Here is a 26,046-nt window from a genome sequence, read left to right on the forward strand (position 1 = left end):
CTAGCACCTTGCTCAGTGCTTGTTGATCCAGGGCCTCATGTGGTAATAATACGCCCAGTGTGCGTGAATGTGTTAGTCGCTCAGTCGTGTCCGACCCTTTTTGAGCCAAAGGACTGTAGCCCGCCAGGCTCCTCTGTCTATGGAATTCTCCAGGCAAGAATACTGGAGTGGGTTGTTAGTTCCTTCCCTATTCCGACCCAGGGATAGAACCCTAGTCTCCCACACTGCAGGCAGGTTCCTTACCATCTGAGCCACCAGGGAAACTTCTATAATAACAGGGGTGTCCAGTGGAGAGTCCTAAGCAGCACCTTTGGTGTGAGCAGCCTGCAGAGCAGTGCTGGTGGTGAGGCAGGAAGGGGCCGTTTTCTCTACGGGACGGCGCAGTCATGAAGTCTGTGTTTGCTTCACTAGACCGTTTGGAGCTAGTCTTAAGGAGAAACAGAACACTTGACAGTGGTTTTGAGAGAGAGTTACTAAATAAGGTGGCGAGGAGGGGCCTCTACTTAGCCATGGAAGTACCTGAGAAACTAAACTCTAGGCTTGGACTTCTGCTCTTGAGGGCCAGGCTCTGAGATCAGTTCCCTTTCCCACCACCAGAGAGTTATTCCAGAACAGTCACTTCAAGAAGACGAAAGACAAATGGCCAATAAACATATGAAAATATTCTTAGCTTCTCCAGCAATCCTGTAAGCAAAGCTACAAGAAAATGCCATTTTATGCCCGTTTTACATCTACCAAACTGGTAAAAATAAGGCAGCTGAACAGTATCAACTGCTGGTAAGGCTATAGTGCAACAAAACAACCAGTGATGATTGCAGCTTTCCAAAGTAGAACATCCACCTTGGAATTATCTTGGTAGTGTAAACATTCTTCAGAAATTCCACACCTACAGCAACTCTTGTACACCTGTACCACGATAAGTACAAGAATGTTCAGAACAGCACTGCTCACGATAGAAGACATAGCAGCTCAAAGGTCATCAAAAGTAGAATGGATTAAAAAAACTGATAGAGTCACAATGGAATACTATAAAGCTTTGCAGGAACGGATTGTAGCTACTGGCAACAAAATGGATGAGTCTCAAAAACATAATATTGTCTCAAGAATATAAATTGCATGAATCAATTTATATAAAGTTTAAAAACATACAAAACAAAGCAATGTGTTGTTTACAGATTCAAGCCTACGTAGGAAATCTATTAAGAAATACAAGGGAATTAAGGGAATTAAGCAATACAAAGGAATACACAAAAATTCAGCATAGTATTTGCCTTGGAGGTAAGAGGTAAGGGAACGGGTTTGTCGAGCAATATCCTGAGGAAGATAAGGGTAAATTTCTTTACCTGAGTCGTGGATACACAGGTGCTCAATGGATTATGATTTTTTATACCTTATATGTACTCAATTTTAAAAAATCTACTGAGGACTCCATGTTGGTGTTCTGGACACAGGGACTCTGGTCTGTGCTCGAAGCTCAAGATATATGGTCTTGAGAGCTTCATTTACTTACTCTTCCAAAGTTACTCAGTCCCTGAATAAACAGTCATGCTCTTTGACCCTCAAATGACACTAGAACTTCAAATGACACTTGGCCTCCTGATGTCTTCCCAAGTCACTGATTATTTTCTGTTCCAACAATTTTGGGTGCTTTTGTGTGCTCAGCACTTGCTCCCTTAACATACTTCAGGCAGCTCTGCCCCAAATCTTCAATTACCCTGGAACTCATGCTAAACAGAAGTGTCCAGACGCCACCTAGTGAACTCAGCTGTTCTCTGTCAATGTTATCTCTTAAGCCAATTTGGGCTTCTTTAATCATCATCCTCACACTTCTTCATCTATTTGTCCTCCATCTCCTTATTATTATTAAACCCTTTTAGTGGTTTGGGGCAAGTAATACCAGTGGCAGGCATCAAGGCAGTGGTTTTCAACCAGGATTGCACATTTGAACCACCTTTGAAACTACTGATGGTCCTTTAAAAAGTACTGAGGCTTGGGCTCCATTGCATGTCCAGGAGACTGAATCTATTGGGAAAGGACCTGAATAGTGGTGGTTTTGTTGTTGCTGATTTGAATAGCTTTATTGAGGTATAATTAACATGATAAGCTGCACATATTTAAAGTATACTCTTGAATAAGTTTTGATGTATGTATGTATCATGAAATCACCATCAAGATAAGGAACATAGCTCTCAACCCCCAAAGTTACCCTGTGTCCCTTTCTAGTTCCTTCCTCTCACTTCTCCTTAATCCTGTCCCCACCCCCTATTGCCAGGCATCACTGACCTGCTATCTGTAACTGTAGGTTAAATTTTGTAAAATTTTACATAAATACAGTCATACAGTATATATTCTTTTTTTTTTTTTGGCCTTTTTTTTTGTCCATTATTTGGTCTATTTTTTTTTTTTTTGGTCTTTCATTCAACATTATTTTTGGGGATTCACCAATGTTGTTGCATGTATAAATATTTCATTCCTCTTCATTGCTGAGTAAGATTCCATAGGATGCATATATTACAATTGTTTATCTGTTCACCTGTGGATGGACATTTGGATTCCATTCAGTTTGGAGTTATTACAAATAAAGCTGCAATGGCTGTTCACGGACAGATCTTTATGTGAACAGAGGATTTCATTTCTCTTGAGTAAATAGCTAAGAGTGGAGTAACTGGTTCATATGGTAGGTGTACGTTTAACTTTTTAAGAAAGTGCCAAACTGTTTACTCAAAGTGCCTGTGCCATTTTATATTCCTGAATTGTTTATTATTAAAAGCTCCTCTTGTTATTAAAGATCCTAGTGGACCCCACATTACAGCAGCTGGTGAGAATTGAGCTAACGGTCTGGAAAATGTTGATCAGGAGTCCTGACAGCCTCGATGCTTCCAGCTCATGGTTGGTAGAGTCCCACAGCCCCTACCAACCCAGAACACTAGAAGCTCCTGGGGAGTCATTAAAAAATAGTGTCTCCTCCCTCACCCCCCAGAGACTGATATAATTGCTTTGGGGGCCAGAGGGTGGAGGGCTACCTCAGGCATCATAACTTTTTAATAGTTTCCCAAGTGTTTCTAGAGCACACAATGACCAACTAACTGTCCTGGTTTGCTCAGAACTATGTGTGTGTGGAGGTCCGTGGCCATGAAGCTTTCAACCATAAAACTGGGAATGTCCCAGGTCAACTTAATATGTGGTCACTCCATTTATGGACCACTAAACATAAAGAGTTTGGGCTTTGGTGTTGCGGATGGACTTGTCAACCTGCCTGTAAACTTGGACTTAGAGCTCAGGGTTAGTGTGTCTGTCTGGGGGAGGGTATATATAAAAGGGATAGTGTGGGGATATGACTGGCCAGAGCAGAATGTGGGCTAACCCCTTCTCTCCATTTTCAGTGTCAACCATGGACAAGTTATAGATGTCTCGTCTAGCAGTTTTGATTGCTGTTAAAGAAAAGGGAGAAAACACGAAACCCACTTTCTGAGCATGTGTGTGGTGAGGCAGTGTCCTGCAGGGGCCCCTGGAGCCAGACTGCCTCATTTTAAAACCCAGTTTTGGTCTTGGGCCAAACACCTAAATTCTCTTCCTCAGTTTCCCCAAGGACAGGATGGAGACAGTATATCTACCTCACAGAAGATGTCTTCAGGACTGAGTTAATATATGTAAAGCTCTGATAAAAATGATGCCAGGCATGTAGGAACACCTACATGAGTGTTCACTATTATTATCTTGATAGCGTTGTTAAAATGAGAAGGCAGAAATCAGGACTAAATATAGTCTACAGCCTATGTAGTAGGAGTTCCTACTTCATTTCCTATTAGAAGTGGTTTTTTTTTTTTTTTTTTTGGTTAACCTTTCAGATTCTTTGTTGCAGCTTTAAAAGAGCTATAGATTCTTGGTTCTGTGTGTCAATGTAGGAGAAACTAAAGGTGTATCTACTATGCAAATATTAAGGGAAACATAATTTAGAACCTGATAATTTCATTTTCACCAAGTTGCTTTATTGGTGAGCTGCATTTTTGGAGTTAAAAAAAAAACCCACCAGAACATGGTCTAGTAGTGACATCAGATTAATCTTTGTATCAGGTGGGACAAACACAGGTGCCTATTTTAGCTTCATAACTGTGATTTAACAGGTAAACAGGGTTCTGTGGAACTCAGGTCTCAAACTTACAGTCTTTGTGAAATGGTAATGCTCAACTATCTGTGATAGTGCCTCAATTATCTACTCAGGAGCTTTCCTCATTCTTCAATGACCTAAAAAGAGCAAAAATGCTAAAAATATCTTGAAACAGTAACTTAAATTCATTTTACAAAACATGAAAATGTAGACAGTATCAACAGTGTGGCCACAATATGAAGGGTGCCAGGAGCAGATTGGGATAACTGGTGCTTTGGTATACCCTGTACAGTACTTCATCAAAAAAAATTTTTTAACTCTAAAATAGTTAAGATTCACAAGAAGTTGCAAAGTAGTACAAAGAGTTCCAGTGTATCCTCCTTCAGCTCCTCCCAATGATAATGTCTTATATAACGTTAGAACATTGTTTTTGTTAAACAAGGACATCAGCATAGATACAACACTGTTCACTCAGGTATAGACCTCATTCAGATCTCACCAGTTTTTACACAAATTCTTCTTTTTTTCTGTTCCGTTTCATTTGGGAGGCTACTTCTGCATTTCTGAATGTCATATTATACCCTAAGCCTAAATTTAGCCCCCAACACACCAACTAGCTCTTTTTTTTTAAACTTTCACATTTTACCATTTAATTAGCAATTTTCTTAGATTTGCTTTTATTTATTTATTATATAAATTTATTTATTTTAATTGGAGGTTAATTACTTTACAATATTGTATTGGTTTTGCCATACATCAACATGAATCTGCCACAGGTGTACACATATTCCCCATCCTGAACCCCCCTCCCTCCCCGTACCATCCCTCTGGGTCATCTCAGTGCACCAGCCCCAAGCATCCAGTATCATGCATCGAACCTGGACTGGCGATTCATTTCATATATGATATTATACATGTTTCAATGCCATTCTCCAAAATCATCCCACCCTCACCCTCTCCCACAGAGTCCAAAAGACTGTTCTATACATCTGTGTCTCTTTTGCTGTCTCGCATACAGGGTTATCATTACCATCTTTCTAAATTCCATATATATGTGTTAGTATACTATATTGGTGTTTTTCTTTCTAGCTTACTTCACTCTGTATAATAGGCTACAGTTTCATCCACCTCATTAGAACTGATTCAAATGTATTCTTTTCAATGGCTGAGTAATACTCCATTGTGTATATGTACCACAGCTTTCTTATTCATTCATCTGCTGATGGACATCTAGGTTGCTTCCATGTCCTGGCTATTATAAACAGTGCTGTGATGAACATTGGGGTACATGTGTCTCTTTCAATTCTGCTTTCCTCAGTATGTATGCCCAGGAGTGGGATTGCTGGGTCATAAGGCAGTTCTATTTCCAGTTTTTTAAGGAATCTCCACACTGTTCTCCATAGTGGCTGTACTAGTTTGCATTCTCACCAACAGCGTAAGAGGGTTCCTTTTTCTCCACACCCTCTCCAGCATTTATTGCTTGTAGACTTTTGGATCACAGCCATTCTGACTGGCGTGAAATGGTACCTCATTGTGGTTTTGATTTGCATTTCTCTGATAATGAGTGACGTTGAGCATCTTTTCATGTGTTTGTTAGCCATCTGTATGTCTTCTTTGGAGAAATGTCTATTTAGTTCTTTGGCCCATTTTTTGACTGGGTCGTTTATTTTTCTGGAATTGAGCTGCAGGAGTTGCTTGTATATTTTTGAGATTAGTTGTCTGTCAGTTGCTTCATTTGCTATTATTTTCTCCCATTCTGAAGGCTGTCTTTTCACCTTGCTTATAGTTTCCTTTGTTGTGCAGAAGCGTTTAAGTTTAATTAGGTCCCATTTGTTTATTTTTGCTTTTATTTCCAATATTCTGGGAGGTGGGTCATAGAGGATCCTGCTGTGATTTATATCAGAGAGAGTTTTGCCTGCGTTCTCCTCTAGGAGTTTTATAGTTTCTGGTCTTACCTTTAGATCTTTAACCCAATTTGAGTTTATTTTTGTGTATGGTGTTAGAAGGTGTTCTAGTTTCATTCTTTTACAAGTGGTTGACCAGTTTTCCCAGCATCACTTGTTAAAGAGATTGTCTTTAATCCATTGTATATTCTTGCCTCCTTTGTCAAAGATAAGGTGTCCATAGGTACGTGGATTTATCTCTGGGCTTTCTATTTTGTTCCATTGATCTATATTTCTGTCTTTGTGCCAGTACCATACTGTCTTGATTACTGTGGCTTTGTAGTAGAGCCTGAAGTCAGGCAGGTTGATTCCTCCAGTTCCATTCTTCTTTCTCAAGATTGCTTTGGCTATTCGAGGTTTTTTGTATTTCCATACAAATTGTGAAATTATTTGTTCTAACTCTATGAAAAATACCGTTGGTAGCTTGATAGGGATTATGTTGAATCTATAGATTGCTTTGGGTAGTATACTCATCTTCACTATATTGATTCTTCCGTTCCATGAACATGGTATATTTCTCCATTTATTAGTGTCCTCTTGATTTCTTTCACCAGTGTTTTATAGTTTTCTATATATAGGTCTTTAGTTTCTTTAGGTAGACATATTCCTAAGTATTTTATTCTTTTTGTTGCAATGGTGAATGGAATTGTTTCCTTAATTTCTCTTTCTATTTTCTCATTATTAGTGTATAGGAATGCAAGGGATTTCTGTGTGTTGATTTTATATCCTGCAACTTGACTATATTCTTTGATTAGCTCTAGTAATTTTCTGGTGGAGTCTTTAGGGTTTTCTATGTAGAGGATCACATCATCATGTGAGAGTTTTACTTCTTCTTTTCCAATTTGGATTCCTTTTATTTCTTTTTCTGCTCTGATTTCTGTGGCCAAAACTTCCAAAACTATGTTGAATAGTAGTGGTGAAAGTGGGCACCCTTGTCTTGTTCCTGACTTTAGGGGAAATACTTTCAATTTTTCACCATTTAGGATAATGTTTGCTGTGGGTTTGTCATATATAGCTTTTAATGTTCCTTCTATTCCTGCTTTCTGGAGAGTTTTTACCATAAATGATGTTGATGTTGAATTTTGTCAAAGGCTTTCTCTGCATCTATTGAGATAATCATATGGCTTTTATTTTTCCATTTCTTAATGCGGTGTGTTACATTGATTGATTTGCAGATATTGAAGGATCCTTGCATCCCTGGGATAAAGCCCACTTGGTCATAGTGTATGATCTTTTTAATGTGATGCTGGATTCTGATTCCTAGAATTTTGTTAAGGATTTTTGCATCTATGTTCATCAGTGATATTGGCCTGTAGTTTTCTTTTTTTGTGGCATCTTTGTCAGGTTTTGGTATTAGGGTGATGGTGGCCTTATAGAAAGAGTTTGGAAGTTTACCTTCCTCTGCAATTTTCTGAAAGAGTTTGAGTAGGATAGGCATTAGCTCTTCTCTAAATGTTTGGTAGAATTCAGCTGTGAAGCTGTCTGGACCTGGGCTTTGTTTGCTGGAAGATTTCTGATTACAGTTTCCATTTCCGTGCTTGTGATGGGTCTCTTAAGGTTTTTAATTTCTTCCTGGTTCAGTTTTGGAAAGTTGTACTTTTCTAAGAATTTGTCCATTTCTTCCACGTTGTCCATTTTATTGGCATATAATTGCTGATAGTAGTCTCTTATGATCCTTTGTATTTCTGTGTTGTCTGTTGTGATCTCTCCATTTTCATTTCTAATTTTATTGATTTGATTTTTCTCCCTTTGTTTCTTGATGAGTCTGGCTAATGGTTTGTCAGTTTTATTTATCCTTTCAAAGAACCAGCTTTTGGCTTTGTTGATTTTTGCTATAGTCTCTTTTGTTTCTTTTGCTTTTATTTCTGCCCTAATTTTTAAGATTTCTTTCCTTCTACTAACCTGGGGTTCTTCATGTCTTCCTTTTCTATTGCTTTAGGTGTAGAGTTAGGTTATTTATTTCACTTTTTTCTTGTTTCTTGAGGTATGCCTATATTGCTATGAACTTTCCCCTTAGCACTGCTTTTACTGTGTCCCACAGGTTTTGGGTTGTTGTGTTTTCATTTTCATTCATTTCTATGCATACTTTGATTTCTTTTTTGATTTCTTCTGTGATTTGTTGGTTATTCAGCAGCGTGTTGTTCAGCCTCCATATGTTGGAATTTTTAATAGTTTTTCTCCTGTAATTGAGATCTAATCTTACTGCATTGTGGTCAGAAAAGATGCTTGGAATGATTTCAATTTTTTTGAATTTACCAAGGCTAGATTTATGGCCCAGGATGTGATCTATCCTTGAGAAGTTTCCGTGTGTGCTTGAGAAAAAGGTGAAATTCATTGTTTTGGGGTGAAATGTCCTATAGATATCAACTAGGTCTAACTGGTCTATTGCATCATTTAAAGTTTGTGTTTCCTTGTTAATTTTCTGTTTAGTTGATCTATCCATAGGTGTGAGTGGGGTATTAAATTCTCCCACTATTATTGTGTTATTGTTAATTTCCCCTTTCATACTTGTTAGCATTCAACTAGCTCTTTTTAAGCTTTCATTAGGTCCATCAAATTGAGGCCCAGAACAGAACTTAGGAACAACATTCTTTGAGCTTCTAAATTATTTCTGTGAAGGATGACCTCAGAGGATCTGTTTACACAGCTTACTTGGGAAGTTAAGGACCCTTTACCAAGAGGCTTCTTCATTTACTAACTGTGTGATCTTGGATCAAATTACTTGACCTCTCAGCTACTGCAGTTTTCTCATCTGTGAAATGGGGGTAATAATCTTACCAACCTCATAGAATTATTGCAAGGATTAAATGGGAAAAGATGTGGAACACATAATCAGTAATATTATTAGTTTACCCCTCCTCCCTCTCCCACCACCACCATCACCACTACTACCACCGTCAGGGGAATTCCTGTCCTGTTAGCTGTTTTCTTGATGTCAGAGCAGTGCAGGTATGGCTTAGAGCTAGAAGTCTGCTCAGGGTATAGGCCAGAAGTCTTTACTCTCCTAGCACTTGGCAGTTGGCAGATGGCAGGGTGGCAGGAAGTGGTCTCTCATGGCTGGGATAGCAGCCAGGCGGCATACAATCCTGTCTTCCCCAGTCGGAACTGAGGACACATTTCTCAAAATTACACCCCTGCACTGACATCAGACTTCAGGTGCTTTGTGGACTCTATGGGCTTTTGTGGGCTGTCCTGCAACCTAATCACTCTTGATTTTACATTTAAGTGGAGGAAAATATTAGGTTCCAAATGAAATACTTGGAGCACAGCCCACAGAGTGGGGATTGCTTACACAAGAAAGACAATTGCTTGGATATTATTTTGGAAACTAAGGCATCCACTTTGCCTCAATGCCCTTTTCAAGCAGGGATAAGTTTAAAACAAAACTTAAAAATGGTAAGAAATTGTTGATATGAATGTTGGTTATTTCCAACTGATAGTAAATTCTCCTTGTTGGCCTGACTAATGGATTAGATTATTTCTTATAGTTTAACATGAATTGATATAGCATTGCTGGTCATGAGTATGTCTTCTGCATTGGCCAAAGTCACTGTACGCTGGAGCTGGCTTGCCCAGCCTCATGGGGGCTCACGTGCACTTCTCTTCCCCTTCTGCATTCGGAGAGGTCATGCTGGTAGCTTGAATTCACTCATAGTGGGTGTGTTAACACCACAGAAATCAGCAAATGCTTCCCCTGCCACCACTAAAGTTGGATGTTCAACATTTACCATCAGCACACCACTCCATCATTTAACTCAGTAAACATCTATTGTATGCCAACAGTATGCTTGCTACTGTTTTAGGATCCAAACACTGAATAACACAGTCCTTTAAGAGGATCCTACAGATAAATTTGAAGTCCAAGGAAACATGAGATATAGATGTTTTTTGAATGAAAGAGCATCAGCATGTCAATGTAACTCATACGGTAATCCACGCCAAACTCTACCAGCACAAGATAGCCTTTGGGAAAGTCCCTCTATGAAGGAGAATTGTTTTTAAAGCCATCCCAAGCCTTCCATTTTCAGCCATCTTTAGGACAGTGTATTCCACAACTATTCACTGCCATCAACTGTATTTGATTACTTTGACCGCTTTGCTCTGGTCCTGATTTCAGTGTTTATAAGCTGCCAAGTCCAGAGCCAAACACTGTACTCTGGACACACAACAGTGAGATCATCTAATGGCTCCCATATAGTTCATCATTGTGTAGGCGTCCTGACAATATACTTACCTAAAATTTAAAAATATCGAAGCAACACCTACACACACAATTTTGTAACAAACTAAAAATTCTACAATTTATGATGAGAAGAGACAATCTTCTGCCTCATTTCATCCCCTATCCCACCCCAAGACAACTTTCTCTGTTGGACCGGTCTCTGTGGATCCTGAATCTTGGCTTCCAATTCAGTTTTTCCAGAAAATAACCCTTTAGTCTCCTGCTAGGGGTGGAGAGAAAATAGCCACTTGGCTGCATGTGGGAGGTGAAGGGGTCTCGAGGGTTCTGACAACTTCATGTGAGATTTCAAGCCCCTCTCCCCTATTTTCAACCCACTGTGCACCCCTCCGCTGAGGTGCCTACTGCTTCTGGAGGGGCTGGGGAGAAAATGGGCTTATTAGTATTCTCCTCAAACCACCAGCTAACTTTCTTCTTTCTGCAAAGACAATTATCACTCCAAGTTTGCCCTTTACCTTTTCTGTGTGTAAACTTTTACATTTAAAAGTGCATGGTAAAATGAGCAAATCGTTAAGTACACAACCTGATAAATATTTCACCCATGATTATATTCAGGTCAAGATACAGAACATTTCTAGCATCAGAATCTTCCCCTGTGGCCCCAAAGGTAACATCTATTCTATAAATCTGTCTGTTTGTATTCATGGCTTTAATTCACCAAGGTTACTTTGAATGCCAATTCATTAATTAAAATGTTGAACAATGCTGGGCTCAGCACGGACCTGGCAGGAACATCCTCCAAGTGTTGGAAGGTGAGCCCTACGGGAGGTACCCTCTCTAGCATGTCCTCCAGCAGTCAGTCAGGCGCAGTGCTATGCATCTAGTCCAGATCCAAACCTTCTCAGTTTATTGGGCTGGACAGAAAAAAACTTATAAAAATTGCAAACAAAAACAAAAACATGCATCTTATCCTTTCCAAAGGAAAAGCTCCAGAATCATGTTGTTTTTTTTTTTCTCTCTCCATTTTCTTCACTTCTGTGAGGCTCTGCCTTCACCCTATTCCAACAATGTGCCAGAAATGTTACCCTCTTCCTGTGTCCCCCTACACTGTATCTGGATTATTCAGGAACACTGGAGAGATTTGGGGTGGGGGGGTAGAGGAAGGGGTTAGTGATAAGACCTGCTAGGAAATCAAACAGGGAAGTGAAGTGGGTGGAGAGAAAACGAAAACCCTAACACAAAGCACATAAGCTCCTACTTTCACAGCAGCTGCCCAGTGAGCAGGCAGCCCAGGTACCTGAAGATGCAAACACTTTTGTGAGGCTGCTGCTGCTTTAAAAATTTACTGAACTGTTTAAAGGCAAAAGGCGCTACCCAGAAAAGTTACAGAATTTTTTAAAATTGAGAGACCTTTTCCAGTGTTAGTGACCTTAGATCAGATTTGTGATTTCAACTGTCACAACAAATGCAGCACCCCTGAACTATTGGCTTCCAGCATGATTCTGCAATGATTCAGACTTGTCTGGGACTGATTGGGTGTTAGAGGCGTTCAGCTTCTTTACACCTTCCTCATTTACTTTTTGAGTTGAACGGCTTATGAAGATGTAATGAAGAGAAAATAAACTTATTGAAATACATTCCTGGGAACTTCGCTCAGTGACATGGATATCTTAAACCTGATATTCTGGAATAGTCCCAGATCAGAAAGCAAGAGATAACCCACTAGGCAAGTAGTTATTGACTAATGGGAAAAATCAAAAAGGAGAAAAAATACTGTAGTATTGTAAAATTCCAGAGACCTGAGTAAACCAACTAGGAGATACACAGAACTGTAAAATGCCTTTATGGAAATATCTACAGTGGCTTAGGAAGAAACATCTGCAGGTGTTTATTTCTACAGGAGGCAAGGAACTACAATGGAAAGAGAACCAGATTGAAGGGAGGACAGGCTTGCCTGTCAGCCCAGCTATGTGCCTCTGATACCTCATTTGACCTGTGTCTCAGTTTCCTCCCTTGCATTAGAGAGTCTTCAAGATTACTTCCAGGACTTCCCTGGTGGCCCAGTGGTTGAGACTCTGCCTTGCAAGGCAGGGACATGAGTTCCATTCCTGGTTGGGGAACTAAGATCCCACATCCACAGAGCAACGAAGCCCAAGCACCAGAACTACTGAAGCCTTCAGGACACAACTACTGAGCCTGCACACTGTAGAGCGCACACTGCAAGGAGATCCTACATGATCCAACACCCAAAGCAGTCAAATAAATAAAATTTAAAAAGATTACCTCCTGTTTTCACATTGATTCTCCAAGCTTATGACTAATTTTGAGAGAGACTTCTCAGAGTTCCAGGATGTCTAGGCTCCTTTCAGAATGAAGTTAGAAGTCACTCAAGCCAGATCAGTGATGGATAGCCAGTCACAGACAAAGCTCAGGACCAAGGGATAAATGATGTCTTTGGTGCTAGATACACTACACTGACATTTCATGCCTATGGATAATAAAATTATACCTTTATGTGCAATGTCAATGGGCTTCCTCTGTTTTTTTCCTCTTCTGTACAAAAATATTCACACTTCAGTCTGAGGCAAAACAAGATGTGCCACGGTTTGCCTGAGAGTGTTGACTCCAAGGGGCCTTGCTCTGCCCTTGATGTGCTCAAACAACTCTCCAAGACTGTCATCTCCTTGTTAGGGCTGTGCTTTGATCAGGAATCATAAATATGCTGTCAATACTGTGCGGTAATCTGGTTTCATTAGTAACTATTTCATTCTCTCTTTACTCTTCTCAAACTTCTTTTGAGATCTCAGGCACACCTGGCTTGCCTATGGTCAGTGAGAAAGTGGAAGCCATCAGATGGGGATTCTCTCATCTTGCCAGCAGTGAATCTAGAAGCTGACTTCTTCCCCTTTTCCCTGGAGGAAGTGTCCCCCTGACTACTGTTAAATTAATTAAACAAAGAGGCCATTAGACTGAGATGCTCTAATGCCCTAGGGGCCTATGTAAGCAAATCAGTATCTAAGTCTGTAAATGTCTCAAGGTTACAAAATCAAAATGCTAGGCACAGTCAATCACAAATAGCCAACAAGGCTTTAAGCTATAGCCAATCAATACTTTCCGTCCACCCTTTCTTTATAAAAATCTCTTCCCAGCTCCTGTTGGTGGAGCTCCTAACCACTTCTGGTTTGGCGCTGCCTGACTTGAATCCCATTTTTGCACAGATAAGCTCTTACAATTTTTAATACACCTCGGCTGATCTTTGTGCACCGCAAAAGCTAATACCTCCACACATGTTCAAATTCGCTTTCCTCTTGCCTTTTCAAAAACATCCCTTAAAAAAAAAATGGGACTTCCCTGGTGGTTCGGTGGTTAAGACTTCACCTTCCAAGGCAGGGGTTGTGGATTTGACTCCCTTTTCGGGAGCTGGAATCCCACATGCCTTGTGGCCAGAAAACAAAAACTAGAAACAGAAGCAGTATTGGAAAATGCTCCACATCAAAAAAATCTTTTTAAAAAATCACCCCTTTTTTCTGCTTCTTCAACCTCTCCCTTCTATTGTTCCAGCCTCAGCAGCATATGAATCACAATCTGGATCCTTCTCCCTTGAAAAACACAAGAAACAAAATCTAAACACTCACTTGTGCCTTCTAACCTTAAGACTTGTCTACACAACTGAATTTCCTGACACTTCCACTTCATCACTCCTGCTTTGCTATGGTCACTGTGTCCAAGTTGTAACCCTTAGAACCTGTTGGGTATGAATTATTTGGAAAATGATGTAACTATGTTACGTATCTTGAGAGGATATCATCCAGGATTTAGGGTGCGCCTTAGGGCTTCCCTGGTGGCTCAGAGGTTAAAGCGTCTGCCTCCAATGAGGGAGACCTGGGTTTGATCCCTGTGTTGGGAAGATACCCTGGAGAAGGAAATGGTAACCCACTCCAGTATTCTTGCCTGGAGAATCCCATGGATGGAGAAGCCTGGTGGGCTACAGTCCATGGGGTCGCAAAGAGTCGGACACAACTGAGCGACTTCACTTCACTTTACTTTAAGTCCATGGACAGATGTCCTTATAAGAGAAAAGCCATAGGAGACTTGAAACCCAGGAGAATCAGAGCAGAAAGCCATGTGAAGGAGGCAGAGATGGGATTGATGAGTCTACAAGCCAAGGAATGGCAAGGATTGTAAGCCATCACTAGAAACCAGAAGAGGCTGTGAAGGAATCTCCTCCACAGCCTTTTGAGGGACTGCAACCCTGCTTGATTTTGAACCTCTGGTCATCAGAACTCTGAGAGAAAGAATTCATGTTCTTTTAGGCCACCAAGTTGTAGCAATTCGTTACGACAGACCTAGATTAATAGTCACGAATGACCTCCATGTTGCAGTACCTCAGACTCAATACCATCTCTCTCTTCCTTTTGCAACAGTAAACTCAGCTGACTCTTCCTTGCGTGAAGCATCCTCTAGCCCTAGTTTCCAGGGAACTACTACTTGTTGGGTTCTCTCTCTTCTCTTTGTGAGTGCTTCCTCTTTGGGTTCTTTGTGAGCTTTTCTGTTCCCACCTAACCTCTAAATGCCTGCTCTTCTTCCCCTACATTCTCTCAAGTAATCACACATATACCTGTGGCTCTAAATATCATCTATATAACAAAGATTCCCAAATTGATGCCTCCAGCTTACCCCTGCTGAGAGCTCCCGTAGCAGCTTAGCGGTTCCATAGTAATATCACACATGAACAAACATAAACATGCAAAACATAGTTCTTTATTTCCATGAAACGTTTCTTTTGCCCCCTCCCCAAATCCTGTTCTTCCTCTGGTTTTCTACTTCTGAAGAAATGGCATCTCTACCCAATACAATTGCTCTGCCAGAAACCTGGGAGTCATTCTTTTCCTTCCTCTCACATCCAATTCCTAAGCATGTCTCATCAATTTAACATGTAAAATGGATCTTGAATCCATTCACTTTTTTTTAGTATATACTATCACCATTGTGGAACCACAAGAACACAATGTCTCACTGGGTCTCTTGTAACAACTTCTGATGGATTCTCTACACAGCAGTTAGAGATCCTTCAACAGATCAGATCACATCATGCCCTTATGTAAAACCCTTCAAAGGATTCCCACTGAATTGAGCATAGAAATCCAAACTATGAGGCCTTTTGTGACCTTGCCACACCTTCTGTCCGTCCTTTCCTTGCTCTGCCCATCCCTTTCCCTGTTCTGTCTTCTTTAGTCTTCAAGAATCTACCAGACTTTTCCCACTGTGACCCAGCTCTGCCTGGGATTATCTCCCTGACACAGTCTTCAGCTCACTTTCTCAGAGGAACTCCTTGATTGCAAACCACCCCCTCAATCCATTTTACATTGGTTTCTCCTGTTATTCTCTATCATAGAACTCAGATCTTTCTCCCATTTGCCACAGTCTGTAATAATGCATCTTATCATGTATTTATGTACCATCTCCCCTACCGGTGCCTTCAGAAAGCATCTGGGACTGCATCTGTTTCTCATCACTGAGCAGAGTGCCTAGCTCAGAGGCCGCCACAAATGGGATGCTCCATAAATACCTGTTGAATGAACTCTCTCTTCTACACCTTAAATGTGGGTTCTGGCAGGAAGGCTTATCTGGTGAGGACACATACACCCAGAAGAATAAAAAGCAATACCCTAAATCTACATTTTATGAAAACCCAAAGACGTTGATTTACAAACATATAAATTATTTTATTTACAAAGCCATGTTACAAAAAAAAAAAAAAAGGCAAAAGAAAAAAAAATACAATCGCTCACTGGAGAATGTCTCCAGGCCTGGTGCTGCACCACGGCAGTATCAATAGATACATGTTTGTTCTTTCCTTTTTAAAACTGTAAGCCATAGAATTTACTATTTACACCTACTTTAGACATTTATTCTGCTTACATTATCACAGGCATGGAATGAATTCTATCTGATAGTGCTAATACATAAAGGTGCGGGACAAAGAAGGAAAATACTTAGTGTTACAAAATATGGACCGTAGAAAAGAAACCCACTCCACAAGTGTGGCATCTGTTTAGAATGTTTGGACATGCTTTCTTCAAAATTTCTGGAAAAGGTTCTAAAATTGGTAGTAGGAAAGGACAAATGAGCAGGTGCAAATTCTCCTCTGTGCAACAACAGTTATTGAATATACCCCATGACTGACCAGCTACATAAAACCCACAGAGTTTTGTTAAAGTGCCATGGGCTGACAGCATAACAAAATAGAAGGTGTAAATAGAAAATTTCTTTTTTTTCCTTTTTTAAAACAAGAGTTCACTGAGAATCAGCAATAATAGAATATGCTGTATAAACTATTCTCTACAAAGGTTGATCAGCATTATTTACAATTGGTACATTGATACAAAAGAAGGCATACAAGTTATCCAGGTCGCTTTTTTTTATGGCTGACAGGTCTATGCATTGCGTTAACGCTTTAACAACCAGAGCTTTCGAGCCTCTATGGCTGGCGACAAGTCACAAGATCTTCAGGCAGATGGGGGTGTGTGCAGTCAAGGGGCTAGGAGAGAGGGCTGAGTGGGGTGTGCAGAACAGAAGTACCCAAAGGATATTCCCCCAATAATGCTTTATAGGCTGGTCCAGTTGAACTCCATCCAAACAAACTGAAAGAAAACCTTTTATTTGCATTCCATTTTTCAAGCTGTGAGTTTTGAATACATCATTATAAAGTAAACCTGTAGCTGACTGTGAAGGAAGAAACACCGTGGGTTTTCCCTTTTTGCTCAGTTTCCAGAAATGTCCTCACCTTGGTCAGAGCCAGTCTTTCACCAAGTAAGCAGCATTCAGTGGGGAGCCTCTTAATTCCAGCTTGCAATTCAAGATGTAGAGAGCTAAAATGTTTAAAATCCATTGAATTGCTCCTTTAGTCCCTGTCGAGACATTATTTCTCAGAAGCAGCCACTTAATCTCTCAACCTTTGTTTTCCCTCTTGAGTGTAAGAGTTTGTAAATCAGAGGGTTATTTTGTTGCTGAGATTTTTTTTTGTTTTCACTCCTGCAAGTATTACAACTCAAAATAAATTATTTAAAAAAAAAAACAACAGACTTCTAAAACTGAACGAGACAAAAATTGTGCAAAAATAACAAAGATATGTACATACTTTTCAGTCTGAAGAAATGTACAATAAAAACATAATTCAAAGAACATTTTAAAAATATAAACATTGCTTCAACTTTCCTAAGTTTCATATTGTTTCTGAAACTATTCTGGTCAGTTAGCTCTGTAATATAGTAAAACATAAATTATTACAAAATTAACACTATAAAAATTTACTTTAAGAATATCTTCTAAACTTTTTTCAAAGGGTCTAACCTTGTTTATAATTTCTTAAACATTTATAAGTCTTAAAATCTGCCTTAACCTTTTTTTTTAAAAAAGAAAAAGTAACAATCTTCCCTTCAATTTGCAGTCTTTTTTTCCCAAGATGGAAATAAACAAGCATATAAGTGCACTTTTAACACTGTAGAAATAAAAATGAATTCATCTGAACTAATGTCCTAGTACCTAATATCAACTCCTGATTTTTAAAAAAATCATTTTATATTAAAAACTTTAGTAATCCTATTAAGAAACACTGTCAGTGCAATTCCATTGATGCAAATCACTCCGCTTGCCTCCCGTCTTTGCAAAATCGAATCATATGGTGAAATTTAACAGTAGTCTGATCTTTGGGTTTGGAGGGAATGGGAAAGAAAACTTTAGGGTAGGGATGAGGGTTTACACCCAGCGGCAAAACTGGCATTCATATCTGACTTACGGATGAAGCAAAAACTCCTAGTATCTCTTCCATTATACTGTACACAAAGTTACATGATTCATAGCACAGAACACCTATTTTTATATGGGGAATTCCTTTCCTGATTACAATTCCCAATTAGAGCTTATGGTATTGTTTCTTTCAGAACTCCAGTGTGAACAGTTTCGTAGCTGCAGGCCTCCGGCTTCTCCCTTCTGGCTCTTCTCCATAAGTGGTGGCCTTACCATTCTTTCCTGGGTGGCTGTGTTGGAATGGGGGCCTCTGGCCAAGGGCATGGTGGTGGGTGGGCAATGTTAGTATTTATTCTCAACAGGGGTTTGGCAATTAACCCTCCACAGCAGTTTTCCCTCAAGCCCTTTCTTCTGGTCCTGCTTTTCTCCTCTTTTCAAGCCCCAGAGGGCAGCTTGAGAACTTCCACTGCCCTGGGTACCATTCCGCCTCCTGAGTGGCTTCCTGAGGTCTTGTGCCCCTTTCCCTGGAATTCTTCCCCCCAGTGACTTGCTCGGCTTTATGCCCTTGGACACGGTGCTCTGGGAGGGATTGTGTAGCATGCAGGCCTAACAAGCTCAGATGATCACAGTTACCCAATTCCCACCATCTTTTGAGGATGTCTTTTCCTACCCCCACACCATTCTTCCTGCAACCTTGTAGGTCTGTTGCTGCCCCTGTCCCTAACCCAGTACATCTGTGAGCTGCACAGCTACACAGTGGTACTGAGTGAGCCCCATCATTAAATGCTGCTGTTCTCAGCTTTGCGTCTGGTTCCTGCTATTATGCTTCCCTAGAAACCTGATGGGGACACTTGGCCCACCCTCCAGCTCTCTGCTCCCCAAACACAGGAGGCTCCCCAGCAAAGCCCCTCCCCCATCAACACGCTGTCCAGAGGGGAAGTATGAGAGCTTGTTCCTCTGATGGCCAGTGGGGACCCAGAGAGTGGCAGGCAGGAGGGGACGGGAGGGAAAGATGGAAGAGCCCAAGGAAAGGAGCACTGAACGTGCTCAAGTTCAAGAGTTTCAGACGAGGCCAACCAGGAACAGACATTCTGCAATGTCTGCTCTTGTGGCTGGAGCAAAATGACGCAGTAGCAACATCAGAAGCTAGATGAATGACTCCAAACTTAGAAGAAGGTATACACATGGCAAATGAAAGAACGGAAACAAAACACTGGTACTTGTTTTCTGTAAATCTCAAATTCACGTTCTTTTGCCTTTTTCTTTTTGCCCCAAAACTAAAAATTGGTCAATTAAAAAAAGAAGAAAGGCCAGAGCCACATGTAGGGCACAGGAAACAGCCTCTCCCCCACTGCCCACTCCCCTCCCTCTTCTGGCTGGGGTGGGGTCCCGTGGCCAGGCATTGGTTTGGAATTGGCTTCAGAGTCTTGTTATGGAAGAGTCCTTATCCTGCCCGTTCTGTTTGTGTTCTTCTAGGAAAGAAAAGAAAAAAGAAAAAGCTTGTTTCAAAAACATACATTTGGGGTTACCTACAAGAGTTCAAAAAGATAGCCTCATTTCCTCATCTATAATAAAAAGGACACCATGCCACTTCCTGCCTTCAGCAAAAGCCAGCTGTCATGAGCCAATGAGGTGACTGAAGCAAAGGACTCGGTAAATGGAAGGTAGCCACAAAGATCCCAGCTGTGGAGGAAAGCACAGGGACAAATCCTGAAGATTCACGGGGCTCCTCTCCAGGAGGGAGGACTAGGATAGCTGATCTGTCTTCTTTGTTTTGTTTTTCTGTCCATCTTTTCCTAGCTAACCCACAGAGAGCATGGAGAATTACCCAAGGAGGAAAATATAGTGCTGGGCTAAGCATAAAGGCTTTGATTATACAGGTTTGGTTCAAGTTCCTTCACCTTCATCTGCAAAATGACATTTTGTCCCCAACAAGACCAGTTTGTTAAAAGGTTGAAACGTATGTAATGTATGTGAGGGGCAGAGCACAGCACCTACAGAGGAAGAGCTCAACAAGAGAGAGGTGTTGGTGTTATTGTTACATTCAGTTAGGCTGTCTGTTAAACCCCACTGTGGGTTTCCAGCTGTTGTGCCTGGAACTGGTGATGGCACAGGTGCCTGCAAAGGGTCAAAGTGGAGTCTCCAGGCACACCTTGCAACCCTTTCAGGAGGCCTGCTATCAACAGGCAGATTCCTGGAGCCCTTCCTTCATCCTAGTACAGAGGATGGGCTGCAGGTGCTCAGTGCAAACCCCACCACAAATGACTCAAACTGCTGGAGATGCACTCCCTGATCTGAGGATACAAACTGTTCCCTATTAACCTTCACCCACACTCCACCCAAGGTCTGTGGGGAAAAAACAAAGTGCAGAAAAACACTGTAATTTTGTATCTATGACACATATGGCACTTCTAAGACAATGTAACAGCCATACACATATTTTTTTCCCATCATGTACAACCCTCCCTGGCCTCCCCAGGACGTGCACACACTCCACTGGAGAAAATCACATCTACACTGTTTACACACCTCAAGTTTATAAAAAAAAAAAAACCTCTTAAATCTACCCTGAACAGTTCCACCATGAAACCACATCCTGAAATCACATAGCTACAGCTCACCAGAAGCCTCGAGAAAGTGCTGACCGATGTCTGCCAAGAGTTAAGGCCCGTTAGTCAACAGCACCTTATTTAACGTTCACAGCGACCTCAGAAGGTAGGTGTCGATTTTGCCATTTAACGTATGAAAACCTGCGACTGAGAGAAGTAATCCGCCCAGTTTCATGCAACTGCCAACAGTAAATGGAGAAGGCAACGGCACCCCACTCCAGTCCTCTTGCCTGGAAAATCCCATGGATGGAGGAGCCTGGTGGGCTGCAGTCCATGGGGTCCCGAAGAGTCAGACACGACTGAGCGACTTCACTTTCACTTTTCACTTTCATGCACTGGAGAGGGAAATGGCAACCCACTCCAGTGTTCTTGCCTGGAGAATCCCAGGGACGGGGGAGCCTGGTGGGCTGCCGTCAATGGGGTCACACAGAGTCGGACACGACTGAAGCGACTTAGCAGCAGCAGCTAACAGTAAAAGCTAGCATTTGTGTGTGTTAGGGCTCAGGCGTTTTGTAGAGGCTTTATGTCAATAAATTAATTTAATCCTCACAAAAGCCGCATGAGAGAGAGGTCATAATGAGCCCATCTTACAGACAGGAAACTCAAGCACAGAGAAATGAGGTAACTCGCCCAGGGGCACACACAAGCAATTACCAGAAGGCCTGGTTTTAGACTCTGGGCAGCCATTTTCCTAACCGGAGATGAGATGTGAACCAGAGTCTGACCCCGCAGCCCACGTTCTTTCCACCCTGCTGAAGACCCTATGGACTTCTGCCCCCCAGTAACTTACCGGTCGGCTGTGTCCTGGGCTGGATATGCTTGAAGGACTGGATTGTGACAAAGCTAGGCTGCTATTTTTCCCAACCTGAAAGACACCAGTGAAGCCTTCCTCAGACACGGGCGTCAGCTGGGGACAGACTCCCGGATACCACGAGTCGCGAGGGGAGAGGAGGAGGCTTCACGGTACCTCGCAGGCTCTCCTCCTGTGGTGTGGAACTCGTGTTTCCACCTTAAACGTCAGAGAAAACGGGTGTGTTTCAGGGGGCCTCCACCACGCCCCTCTCATCCCAGAGGGAAAATTGAGGGGAACTCTCAAGCCGTTTCCCGGACGTGCAGACTGCAAGTTTTCTGGAGGAGGCCCAGGTTTCCCACGTATGACTGCGGTTCCTGACCCATCTCGTCTGAGGCCCAGGCTCCCCTGGACTGGCTGAGAAGGAATGCCCGGGTCTTTTCTAAGTTTTCCCAGCACACCCCACGTCGTTAAGAAACACCGCCAGAGGCACAGCTTAAGCCCAGGCCTTCCTAACTTGCCCCCGGGGCGTGCGGGCGTGGCCGTCGTGCCCGCGGTGGGCGGAGTCCTCAGGGGAGGAGTTCGCGCTACTCCCCTTTGCATTGACACCTGCCTTACCTTCGCAGTCTTGTTTTTTTGGTTCAATTTAGTATCTCCGTGGCAAATTCTGGGGCCTTACAACTACCAGATGCAACTAAACAGATCCCCTATTGGTCCCCAAAGCATATTTTACCTTGAATTTCTCACCCTCATGCCACGTCTGGCCCAGTCTCCTGATTTCCCCAAGGGCCCAAGATTTCCCCAAAGGCCTAAGATTTCCCCAAGGGCTTCCCGAAGGGCTTTCCCCAACACCTGGAAATCACCGGTGGTGACCCTGGACAAAGCCTTTTCTTAATGGCCTGGTGACAAGCACCCAGATATCAGCTGCAATAGAGAACCAACATTGACTAGCTCCAAGGCAGCCATTACATTCATCCACTCTTTTTGATTTCCCTCCTGATGAGCACTCTATCTGATGAAGGCTTGTCTGTGCCTTTCACCACTGGTTTTGACTAATTCAGCATGCTTACAAAACATTTCATATGGTCCTGCATCAAAGAATCAACAGTGCCACATTTACTCAAGACAAAGGCACTCCACCCATACAGAGGTACTCCATCAATAGAGACAGAGATGAAAAGTCCAGACTCCAGAGGCAAACTGCCTGGGTGTAAATCCCAGCCCTAACTTACTCGCTGTGTGACTTTGGGCACATTATTCAACATTCCTGTGCCTTGGTTTACTCATCTGTAAAATGGTGGTAATAACAGGTGAAGATTAGATGAATATATGAAGGGCTTGGACCAGAGCCCAGGCCATTAAGTAACAGTTAGCTGCTAGAACTTCACTGAAAACAGGTGGCACTATAGCCTTGCTGCTCAGTTTGTGGCCAGCACACCAGTGCAGCAGCACTGCCTGGTGTCTGTTAGAAATGCAGACTCTCAGGATTCGCCCCAGACCTGCTGATTCAGAATGTGCACTTTATTGAGAATCCCCTGGTGATTCATGTGCACATTCAAGTTTAAGAAGCTCTGGATCTGCCCTCCATCCTGAGACCTGGAGATGGCATGGACGAGCAGTTATTAGTTTCAGGGTGGGGGTGCCTGGTGGGTTCTGGTCCCTCTCCCCAGCTCCCCTGCAACTGCAGATGTGTGCAATTGTCTGGGCCCTGATGAGAGGACCTATGTACCCCTTGCAAACTTGGCCTTGGGTTGCAGCTTGTCTGGCCCTTGAGATCCAAAATTGCTTTTCTCCCACATTTGCTTGTGTTTTGTGAATCCCCCTCAAGAGTTTCTCTTCATGAGGTTTTAACAAGTCACACAAAAAGATGATGAAAACCATGAAAACATCTTTTAAACAGTTGCCTCTCATGCCTCCAAAGCCCTCACTCCCAGACAGGGCTGGAGCCCACCGAATTCTATCAGCCTGGGGCTGCTGATACAGTCCATGCACACTGTCCTGCAAGGTCCCTCCCACTGGACGCAGCTCGCAGAGACCCCAGGCAGCCCTTCCCTACCTCTGCTCCTTCCTCTACACACAAATGACACCAGAGTTGGGTGGGAGAGTTTCCTAAACAGCAATCCTGGCTGGAGAAGAAGGGGGAGACTTGAGGATGAGAACAAGGCTCCAGGGAAAAAACATGTGTTCTTCATGGACCACATCCCACTCCCCCAAGCTTCCCTCACAACACCCTTATCTGTGTGTAGTGGCCTGGAACACTTCTGTGCCAGGTGGTGTGAGCTGCAGTGTTACTTCAGGAAGTAAAGAGTTATCTTAGGGGTAGGGAGCCTGGTAAAGTGAGAAGCATAGCACCTCCCCCAAGGTGGGACCCAGGTCATTATGTAACCTGCTAGGCCCTGGGTTCTTCCTAAGGGGATGCCAATAGATCATACTGCTTGGCAACAGAACTCTTCAGTGAAATCATCCAGACTGACAATAGAGCGAGGTGGGGAGCTCAGAATCTCTCTGTGCCTTAGTCTGCTCATCTGTAAAGTGGTGATTACAACAGCATCAACTGCGCTGGGCTGTTGTGAGGATTAAATGAGGTGATACTCATATAGGACTCAGAACAGCACCTAGCACATAGTGGATACTATACAAAGTGTCTGTTACATAAACTTATCTCAGAGCAAGGGGTGGAATCGCCTAGAGGGAGATCAAGGAGGGGACTCATGCTTGTGTTACCTATTTGGGCCACCTGTTTGGACCACTTGGCTAAGCAGGGGTGGGGGGAGGGGGTACTGCCCGGTTCCCCAACCCCCCCTCCCTGGGCAGTGCCAGGAGGCTCCTGGAAGGACGGGCCCCTTACCTGCCGAGAGGAGGTGCTGTTAACGGGATCGGGCACTGGAGCAAGAAGGCTGGGCGGGTTCTTTCTGTGAACGCTATTCATTCCAGGCATTTTAGTGATTTTACAGGCTTTGCTACTAGAACTTGAGTTCTTACGCTTTTTTCCTTCTGATTTGTCAAAAGAGAGGGGCAGAGAAGACACAGCATTGTGTGAGGCCAGAGAGAGGTCCCCTGCAAGGGTGGGCACAGAGAGGGGACAGGAGTCACTGCTGCCGCCCCCAGAGCCCACGTGTCTCACTAGGTCCGTGGGGCCGCCAGGCAGCGAGGTCCGTCCTGAGGGCTCCAGTTTGGCACTGAGTGGGCTCACCCCATTGTTTGAGTTGTGCACAGACAGACTGTTATAGGGAGGGGCCGCCTGATAGGAGTTCAAAGCAGAACTGGCATTCAAAACACAGTTCTTTTTGTGGGGCCCTGACAATGGGGAGGCGAGGGATGTCTGCAGGGGTAATGAGGAGGAAGATGAGGAAGTCGAAGACTGCGGCTTCCTCTTTTTGTTACTTGGAGACTCGTCGCTACGGGCGGACAGGTCTTTGACTTTTGAGGATTTGCTGGTTTTGCTTTTGGATGGCTTGTGGGATGGGGAAGCGATGACGGCTGGTATCGGGGACACGGCAGGTGGGGCCTTGAAGGTTGAGTCCATGATGCTGAGGGTTGCGGCCACATGAGGGAAAGCTGTGGTGTGTGACATGAGGGCGCTCGGGTCCGGCGATGTCACAAAAGCTGCATTTGAGAGCATGGCTGATGTCATTATGTAAGAAGAGGTGAGTCTCGAGCTGATGGGAGCTGAAGGAAGATACACAGCACTGGGGTTGCTGAAAGGCTGTAAAACGGATGCTGGAACAGGGGTGGTGAGGTGGGCTGCTGGCGAGGGCATGGGGCTATCTGCCGCAGGAGGGATCTTCCTAAACGTGAGAGAAGAGTGAAAGAGAAACAGTGAGAAATAGGCTTCGCATTGCTCCAGAAGCTCGATTAAGTGTGAGCATCAGGGCTACAGAGAAAACGCTGGTGGAAACCAGACTATGGAAAATGAAGCCTTGAAGGATGGCGAAATCTGATTTATGGCCCTTCCCTATGGTTTCCCCCCATTGCAACATCCAGCAAACTAGTTTTAATCACTTTCAGGTTTTCAGATCCTTTTCTCCATGCTTGGCTATTGGATAATGGCTGATTTGGGTTCCCGAATAAAAGGCGAATGTTAATTAGAATAGAAATTGCCCCACCAGTATCCCCCTGTTTTCTTGCCCCTGGCAGTGATGAAGGTGATTTTTAATGAGGTGGTCGTTTCACACTTAGGTCCTGGCTTGAAGAAGGGTGAGGACGGGGCTGTGCCACCTGCACATGGGGGCCAGAGCACCCCCCCCGTGCCCCTGCAGCCTCTGCCCCCCTGCCTCCACACCCTGCTCTTGACTGGACTCACCGCTCTCCTCCCAGGCCAGTCTGCCCCTGCATGTGCTGTCTACAGTCTCTGGTGACCCTGTAGAGAGGCACTTCTGCATTTGCTCCTCTTCCCCTTGCTCTGCCTCCCACTCAGTCAGGAGTGGTCACTGGGGTATGGCTGTTCTTCAGCAGGTCTTCCTGTCCCCGGGTTAAGAAGTGGGGAAGGTAGAGGAATCCTCATAGATCCAGAGAAGGGGACCAAGAATTTCTAGTTTGTTCTGAAGGTAAATGCAGGAGAACACATGAATGGGGGGGTCCTTCCTGAAAGCTGGAGTGGGGGTACCTGGGAAAAAACTCTCTGCCTCCTACACTCTGTGGAGCCCAGGCCAGCACCAGGTAGAGGG

General features: G+C 43.2%; 1 protein-coding gene across 18 annotated transcripts in view; it reads right to left on the bottom strand.

The window, feature by feature from the left end:
• Window positions 1–15,936: 15,936 nt before the first annotated feature.
• ATXN7L1 (ataxin 7 like 1) overlaps window positions 15,937–26,046 on the bottom strand; it is a 261,228-nt gene continuing 251,118 nt past the window's right edge. For 10 of the 18 annotated variants that reach the window (XM_069587856.1, XM_069587853.1, XM_069587866.1 and 7 more), the window contains 3 exons: window positions 24,228–25,167; window positions 21,380–21,454; window positions 15,937–19,452 (listed from right to left, as the gene is read on the bottom strand). In XM_069587856.1, the coding sequence (XP_069443957.1) occupies window positions 19,411–19,452; window positions 21,380–21,454; window positions 24,228–25,167 (1,057 nt within the window). In that variant the 3' untranslated portion in view covers window positions 15,937–19,410. Of the gene's footprint in view, window positions 19,453–20,601; window positions 20,737–21,379; window positions 21,455–24,227; window positions 25,168–26,046 lie in introns of all 18 variants that reach the window. The other 8 variants (XM_069587857.1, XM_069587854.1, XM_069587869.1 and 5 more) reach the window with 2 other exon arrangements.

The sequence above is a fragment of the Ovis canadensis genome, chromosome 4, assembly GCF_042477335.2.
Source record: "Ovis canadensis isolate MfBH-ARS-UI-01 breed Bighorn chromosome 4, ARS-UI_OviCan_v2, whole genome shotgun sequence".
NCBI lineage: Eukaryota > Metazoa > Chordata > Mammalia > Artiodactyla > Bovidae > Ovis > Ovis canadensis.